Raw genomic sequence first — 9,088 nt, 5'->3', positions numbered from 1 at the left:
ACACACACACACACACACGTAACCACTACAAATCAGGGCAAATGGGACCACTTAAATGCCAAAAACAAAGTTGATTACTGTATAGATGACCCAAAACAGAATACTTATTATAATAAGAATTGTCAGACTGACAGAGACCTATGTTGTTCCAGGGAGGGGAAAAAAAGGATGATCAGACTACTGAATTCTTTATCCAAAGAAGCGAAAGAATTCTAGGTCAAGGGAAAACAAATATAATTCAAAATATAAAGCCATGGCCCGTCAGTCAATTCTTAGATTTGAGCCAATTTACAACCCAGAACCCTTTGCCAGATCCACTTGAGGAAGGGTGCCATTACACTGCCAAAAACAACAAAAACTCACTGCTAACCTTTAGCATCAGATTAACCCAAAATTAATTCCTGTGAGGCAGACCTCAGACATGCCTCCACTCTCCTTTTTTTTTTTTTTTAACAATTCAGACACCAGCCATCCCTCCCACAGCACTTGCTACATCTTGGCTGAGTTCAATAATTCATTAAAAATGCCACAAAGAATTTTAATACAATTGTAGTATTTATTTGAGAAATCACATATTTCAATTCATAATCAGAAACTACTCAGGATACAGAAGAAGCTAGAAGAGCTGCTTCTTGGCCATGCCCACAGACACCCCTCTCTCGGGCCCTCTTATCACCAATAAGTGCTTTAAGGCGCCCCTCTGCCAGCAAGCTTCTTGCCCAAAGGCACTCAGCTTTCTTGCTCTGTGGGCCAGTTCGCCCACTATGGCATCTCCTTCTAGTCTCCTCGTTTTGTCGTCACTGCTGCTCACCACGTCTCGCTATTACCTGGAGTACAGCACTCTCGCTCCCTGGCTTGCTCAAGTTCCCGTTCTCACTGTCGCTCTGAGACTTCTTGATGCAGCAGGTTCTCAGCATAGGGATCCTTGCTCCAGAGGATGTACTCCACTCCTGGCTCTTCTTTCTTGGTAATCGTGAGGTTCCCCCACCCCTTTCTGCCTCTTGGGTGATTCATTTTATGGTTAGTGGGATGGCAAACCAATCAATTCCCTTCATTTGTATGGTCCTACCCTAACAAGAGGGTCATGTACCTTATTAACAGTATAATCAAGCTATCCAATTCCATAATAACCTCATCTGCATAATAACTAAACACAGTTGTTTGGCAGGAATTACAAAGATAACAGCTAGAAGAACCACATTTGCTGCACTGGAATTATCATAAACTGAACCAGGTGGTAGCTCCAATTGTAGTTGCTGTTCCAGATGTGGTTTCATAGCCTCCACAGCTAAGGATATCTCCTGGTACTTGGTAGGTAGCGACTGATATAAAAAATAGGTTTTCCTTGATGCATATTAGAAAAGACCACAAGCAAAAAAAAAAAATAGAAAAGACCACAAGCAGCATGTTTTGTTCAACTGGCAGGGTCACCGATACAACTTCACTGTCCTACTCTGAGTGTAGCAGCTCTCCAGCTCTATGTCACAATTGAGTCCACATGAAAACTGATCAACTCTCCCTTCCACAAGGAATCACACTAGTCCATTACACTAGTCCATAATGCCCTGATTAGACCTAGTGAGCAAAAATAGCAACTTCTTTAGACATACTAGCAAAACATTTGCAAGTCAGGTAGTAGAAAATGAATCTGATAAAAACATACAGGGGTCTTCTAATTCAGTGAAATTTTTAAGGATTCAGAGCCTGGGACACTTCTAGATATCCATTCTATGGTGAAGCAAAACTTGTGTTTCTGGGCCCTCCCTTAACAAGAAGACACACAAAGCTTGGTGAGCCTTTTAGGCAGCTGGAGGCAAATTTTAACTCTGGCTCATTTACTGAGTGAGCCAACATGCTGCTCGCTTCAAATGAAGCCCAAAATAAAGAAGGGTATGCAACAAGTCCAGGTGCCCATTCAAGCCTCTATACCACTTGGGACATATGACCCAGCATATCCAATGCCGCTCCTTATTTTTAGTTTGTGTGTATGTATATATCATATAAAATAGCAATAACAGTTAACTTCCTATTATAGCATTTAAGTTACATTAGAGTAAAAAGAAGAGTGATTTTGGACATTCTTCGAGGGAAAGGGTTAGTGCATTTTCAGTTATATGCAAGTTACTTGTACCATATTAAGTAGAAGTATGGTTTTGTTACTGTCTTTATCTGGAGAAGCAGTATGGTTTAAGATGTGTATGATGCTAAGTTGATATGGAATGGACTATAATGGTTATGTGTCAACTGGACTAGGACAGAGTTAGTATCTCATTATTTAGTTCAAACTCTATGGGTTGCTGGAAAGCTGTTTTATAGATGTTAGCATCTACAACCACTTGAGTTTAAACAAAGTAAGCTACCCTAAAAATATATATAAATGGATCTTTTTTCAATCACTTAAAGATCTGAAGAGCAAAAACCAGTTTCTGGTAAAGAAAGCATAAAATCCTGCCTGGAATTCCAGTCTGCTGGCCTGATCTAAAAACTTCCAGAAGTACCAGATCACACTTCATTCAAATGAAATTTTAAAAGAAATGCATATAAAAAGTTCATAGAAAAACAGAATAAAAAGTAATGGAATTTTCCTGTGAACTTCTGTTTTTCCATGAAGTTCCCTTCTGTATGTGTGTGCTATCTCTCTGAAGAATCTTGATACATCTATCACCCACAAAATTATCACAATACTTTTAAAAAAAATGTTTTTTTTAAATAGATTTGTTTGATAGATTAACAGGCCAGGGTTTTCTTTTTAAGAAGTGAATGGAAAGTTATGTTTTACAAGCAGAATGAAACGAAGCTTTATTCTTTAGGAACGGGTTAAAAAAAGGAGAGGACTGGCCAGTTCTCTCAAGCAGCAGAAGAAAAGCAGAGCTCTATTACTGACGCTGTTCTAGATGGCCATATTTTAGTTGAAGTTCTCAAAATGTTCAGGCAAAGTTAGCAGGAATCGTAATTTGTGTGTATTTATTGTATTGGTGTTTGTAAATTAAACATTTTAAATTAAGTATTACATTTTAAATACTGGCTAAACGAATCATTTTAGCAATTTATTACAAAATCTTCTAAACAAAGTCTATCACTCTTCATGAGTCAGAATGTATCATTCAACCTTGTTTTCACTGATAACCTATAATATTCATTAAAAACACATGCTCTTTTATTGATCAAGAATTGAGTAAGTTATAATGACAAAAAGGGTGATTTTAAAAGGGTGATTTAAAATGAGGGTGATTTTAAAATGAATAATACACAAATACTACTATTTTCACAAAAAGATCATTCAAGATTAAAAAACAATCATATACACAATTCCATAACAAGATTATGTTTAAAAAAACAAAATTAGACTGTACCGCTTCAGAGCAAGATTAGCCTCGCCTCCATGACTCGAATCCTGACCAGCATTATGAACCACCTCATAGTGTTTGCAAAGTTCATCAGCAGATCCAAGAGACTTCATACACTGGGGACATATGAAGCCCTACAGAAAGAAGTAGATAAATATTTCATAATAGCATTTAATACTGCAAAATAATAATTTGCATATTATGAAATAAGGTTAAATGTCTACTATTCACACCAATAGTGTCATTAGATTGATTAAAATGATTATATTAACTCCAAATTTTGATATTGTGCAAAGGTATTTCACTATCTACTTAGGTTGAAGTTATAAAACAAAGAAAACCTTTACAAGTATTTCTTAGATTGAATAAATTAGCAGCTAGCATACAGAATTCTAATAGAAGAATCCAAACAAGTCAAGTTGGGAAGTTTTGCATCACATCCTCCCTCTCTCTAGATATTCTCTCTAGTTTAATGTCTTTTACAATCTGCTTTCAAGAAAAATTAATTAGATGAAGCATTCTGACTACTTGGGGACAGGGGGGTGGGGGAGTCATATATAACCTACTGCTATCAATACGCAAGTAAATAATAACTACCAAAGAGATCAGAAATCTACAGTGGGTGAAAAGTTTTCTATTCAGTACACTTCCATAACGATTAGCACTGTTAAAGCCTAAAATTCATGCATAGTCCCATAAAATAGAGAAAACAATTATTCCCACATTCCTCACATTGTTTAAAACATCAACTAACTTTTTATCAAGATACTGGTGTAGACCAAGTTTTACAAATTTGGAGTTATAATTCATAAAATGTTGGCTTACATTCATAAAATCAACTTCTTGGATTTTTAACTTTTTTTCTTTAAGTTACCTATAACATATATTAGATTTCATATATGTTTATCTAGTATAGATAAATAACCTCTTGTAAGTTTTTGTTTTGGGGTCTTGACAACAAATTTATTTCCATTAAGAAAATGAGAGTAACATTGATATAGATTAAAAACAAAATTAAATATGACTGAGTCAACTGCAACTCATGCAACCCCTGACATTACAAGATGCAGAATGAAGCAATGGAATAAATGATATTTGCAATTTACTGAGTCCTTACCATGTGCCAAGTACTTTCCCTATATGAGCTCATTTAAATATCAAAATTGTTACTGGGTATCATTATTATCTCCATGTTATAAAAGAGGAAACTAAACTTCCCTGCCATCAAGTCAATTCTGACTCATAGCCTTTCCCAAAGTCACAGCTAGCTGAGCTTGGGTATACATAAGAATCCTGGACAAAACTCCTGTCTTTCTGGTGTGCTACCCTCGCACAGACTAACTGAGACGCCCTTGAATGATTTCCTTAAGAAATACTCTGGTACCTGACCATTTCTAGTAACTTCATTTATTAAAAATTCACTGATCATACTTTCAAGCACTTTTATAGTCCTGTAGCAAACATAAAGTGATAAAAAAAACAGTCTCAGACTTCAAAAAATGGCGAGGCAAAATATATACCAAAAACGGTTTCCTAAAACTAAATTAATGATTAACTGGATAACATCGAAGCTTATAATGTATGGATATCTGACTGCAAAATTCATTTGCAAACCAAAAATAAAACAACTCTTGCCTCAATTGTCTCTTGGTATGATAGAAAACTCTTTATCCAATCTCTGTGTCCTTCAAATTCTTGGTAGTATTTTTAATACTACATAATATTTCATCATTAACCCAAAATGCCACTCAAAACTTATCTGAATTTTAAATGACACTTTAAATTATTTGCATTAAAAATTTCCTATGGCCAATGACAGAGTAGTCCCCTCATGTAAACACAAGCACAAGAGTGCACACACCTTGGGGTTATAAGGAGGTCTTACTCTAAAATCGTACTTTTAGAAAATATAAACAGACGTCAGTACGAGATACGCTTCCAGTCCTAGTTTTTCTTCTCCCAATCCACAAGGATATTCTCCTAACCTATTCTGCAGGAGCATTTCATATTCTAAATAGTATCTAAATATCTAAATAGTTCATTGGTTAAACTGAAGATATAATACTGATTAGCAAGAATGTGGTTAAGATTTTACCAATGACAACTCTGCTAATGCAAAGTAACAAGAAATCTTTTTTTTTTTACTTTCATCAAGTACAGTACAACTCTAAAATGCTCCCATTACTGACACAAAAATTAAAGAGAACACTGGTGTGCTGGGACATCCCTATCTTGATCCCACAGGTCACTCAGACACAACCAATCAGAAACTTAACTAAACCTCCTTTTCTCATCATCTATATTTCACCCAAACTAGATACCTAAGTAGCTAAGTTCCTCCGCCACCTGTCTTACCACTAACAAAATATTAAGCCTAAACATTTTGTGTTCTTACCATCCTTATTGCAACTATCGTGTTTAGATACTCAGAATGAGTGTTTAAGGATGTTCCACATGAATAGGCTATATGGCTTTTAAGTTTATGAACTTGGTAATGCCAATTCTACATATTAAGAAACCCTGTGATAGTTAGACTTTTTTTGCCAACGTGGCTCCCATAGGAATATGTGGGCGGAGTTAGCCTGTCAATCAGGTTGCAGCTTGATTGGAGGGTGACCAGATAAATAGCTCTTCAAGGCTGGCCTCTTCCTCTTTCTTCGTGAAGGCAAGCCACACACTCTCTTTCTGCTTCATCTTCCTGTGGACCAGTCACACTAGAGAGCTGCCACAGCCATGCTGGAGCTTGTCAGAGCCTTATGATGCTTTCACTGCCATTGGATCCACAATACTCTGCACCCACCAGCCTGTGAGCTTCCTGCATTCTCCAACATTGCGTGTAGCTGCATGAGTCTGAAGAGGGATTTATGGACCAGAATCAAACTTATGGACTTGATTTGGACTGGGCTCTCTTACACACAAATAGGAGTGTCACTGGATTTGTTTCTCTAGCTAATAGAACCCGATTTATTATTTATGGTTTATTATTATTTTTAATTATCTTCCAGGGGGCAAATTTTGCTCAATAGGTCACTTCCAAAGAAATACTATTAGCCAACACTAAAACACGAAAAATAGCCAGCTGTAATCACTCTAAATTTCTCACCAAACTAAAAAAAAAAAGCCAAATTACTTAAGATTAAAAGCAATAGGGTCTTTTTCTAAGAGTTCAATTATAAGCCAGTCTCAACTCTACAGCAGCTATAAGTTTAACTTTTATATGATTAACTTGACACTTGGGGTTTCCTTTTAATTAAAAGAAAAGTTCTCTTTTTTATTTTCTGAGCTCCTCTCATGTTAAATTAACTTTAGCCACAGCATTCTGTGCTTCCACTATGTCAAACAAATAATATCTATACGAGATCTTCTGGTTCATACTTTGCTCTCCCCCACTTAGCAAAATGTCAGGCATCTAAGAGGTATAAATAAATAAGTTAAATAAGTGAGTTTTTGTGAGATATTTATCTAACGTACATAACTGATGCACCAACAAAGTCTATTTTGGTCTTGCAATGATACACAAAAGTTTCTTTCTTTTATAGAATTTATAATAGAAAGAGGTCTTGGTGTATGTTTTTTGTATATTGTACTGATTATTGAAGGAAAAAGAGGTCTAAAATAGGCAATACTCCCACCCTAACTCTGACCCTGGCCTTAGATATTCACTAACCCCACAGTACAAAAATAATCATTCCTGAATGGTCTACTGATACGTTGATAACATCTCTTAAGTCAGGGGAAGAGAAAACTAAGATTGAGTATTTTCCCAAGTGAAAAAATTATTAGTTTACATGCAAAAAACATATAACTTATGGCATTTCAATACATTCATAAATAAAACATTAACTATATAGTAAAAATATAACAAAGGCTTGAATAAACTATTATCATTTATATCATACTTCACAGTTCATGAAAAAAATGTATGCAAAATATTAACTGAAATGTTTTTATTTATTTAAAAATTCACCATAGACAGTTACAGACAATAAGAAAAGCCAAGCCCACTTCCCAAGAGCCTTTTTTCCTTATTGAACCTTCTTTAAAGCATGCATAATTAAAGCGATCCGTATCCTTTGCAGCACAAAAAGTTAAGCAACACCAAGGCAAGAAAAAGCAAAGGTATTTTGAGCACCCCATAACCAAGCTACTAAAGCAAATTATACAGGACCCACAGTGACACTGGAGTCATTAAGGCGCGCCCGTCTTCCGGCTTCGTTTTCAGCGTGCATTTTCTGGTAATGCTCCGACAAATCAATAGCTGTTATACATCTTTTCATACATAATGGACAGATGAAACCCTGTGAAATAATAACTTTTAGGAGCATATACATAAATACTTCTAGAACAAATGATAACGTTAGACAATGAAATTTGTGAACACAAACAAAAAGAACAATTAATCCATGTACTCTCTTTCTAGTATAAACCAAGCCCACTGCCGTCAAGTCAATGCTGACTCAGCGGCCCTCTATGGTAGAATACAGCTGCTCCATAGGGACTCTGAGAACTTTCCCAGAAGCTGACTGCCTATCTTTCTCCCCGAGAGCAGTACAGTAAGCAGCTCAACACTTAGCCCACTGCACCACCGGGGCTCCTATATTTAGTGTGCATAAGGGAAATTTTCAAAGGTGAAAAGATGAAAGGTATCAGACGAAAAATTCAGGTACAGTGCTGCTGTCTTCAGATGCTGTTCAGTAGGTTCTGATTAAAGTGGTTCCGTGTACGCAGAGGAAAACTGCTTCTTGTGGTTTTCAAACTATGACGTTTCAGAAGCAGACTACCAGGCCTGTCTCCTAAGGAGTCTCCAGATATGTTCAAAATCACAAATCTTGTGGCTAGGAGACATGAATTCCACCATCTGTGCTTGACTCTAAACCCAGAAACTCGAAAATTATTACCCAGCCTTACACTGTCAATTCTCATCGACGAGATGTTCGTTAATGACGCCCAGGCGCTGTAGTTGGAATGAGACTATTCTTTGTGTCGGGTTTGCTCTTACTTTGAAGATACACTCTCAGATAAGTAACACTGGTATGAGTGGATACTCTTTGGTCCCCAAAGTCACTTAGGATAAGAACAAGGAGGAATAAGGCTACAACGAAGGTTTCAAAATGAGGCAATACAAGACAAAGGTTAAGAGGTAGGCTGAGGCTTTGTTATGGATTGAACTGTGTCCCCAAAATGTATATACCATAAGTGCGAATCCCTACACACATAGCTGTGAATGCAACCCCATTTGGGAATAGAATTATCTTTGTCATGTTATCGAGATCAAATCACTGTGGTGGTGGTGTTTTCAGGTGCCATGTAGGAGTCTGTTCCGACCCATAGCGACCTTACGCAAAACACAGCAAAAAACTGCCCAGTCCTGCGCCACCCTCACAATTGTTTCTGAGCAGGAGCCCATTGTTTGCAGTCACGGTTTCAATCCATCTCCTTGAGGGCCTTTCTCCTTTTCTCTGCCCCCCTACTTTACCAAACCTGATGTCCTTCTCCAGGATAGCAGTGTAGAGTGTTTCCACCGCTATCACACTTACAGAAAAGAGTAGATTAGACATGAACGAAAGAAAAAAAACACACTATACAAAGACAACAGAAAGCAGTCTACAGGCCCAGGAACACAAATGATCTCTGTCAAGAGACGTGGAAGGCAGGCTATTCTGCCAGAGTCAACAGAGACTCTTCTCCATAAAGTCCAGTGCCTGGAATTGCAACATCTCATCTCCTGAACTGTGAGAAAA

At 37.0% G+C, this 9,088-nt stretch overlaps 1 protein-coding gene across 1 annotated transcript in view; it reads right to left on the bottom strand.

Moving 5' to 3' along the window:
• EEA1 (early endosome antigen 1) overlaps window positions 1-9,088 on the bottom strand; it is a 142,656-nt gene that overhangs the window by 116,807 nt on the left and 16,761 nt on the right. The window contains exon 3 of the mRNA XM_045291423.1: window positions 3,354-3,481. Coding sequence (XP_045147358.1) covers window positions 3,354-3,481 — 128 coding nt within the window. The remainder of the gene's footprint in view (window positions 1-3,353; window positions 3,482-9,088) is intronic.

The sequence above is a fragment of the Echinops telfairi genome, unplaced genomic scaffold (genome assembly GCF_000313985.2).
Source record: "Echinops telfairi isolate 266 unplaced genomic scaffold, ASM31398v2 ScPeMD7_2;HRSCAF=8, whole genome shotgun sequence".
Taxonomy (NCBI): domain Eukaryota; kingdom Metazoa; phylum Chordata; class Mammalia; order Afrosoricida; family Tenrecidae; genus Echinops; species Echinops telfairi.
Note: the sequence above shows the minus strand (reverse complement) of the source record. Positions and strands in the feature narration are given on the sequence as shown.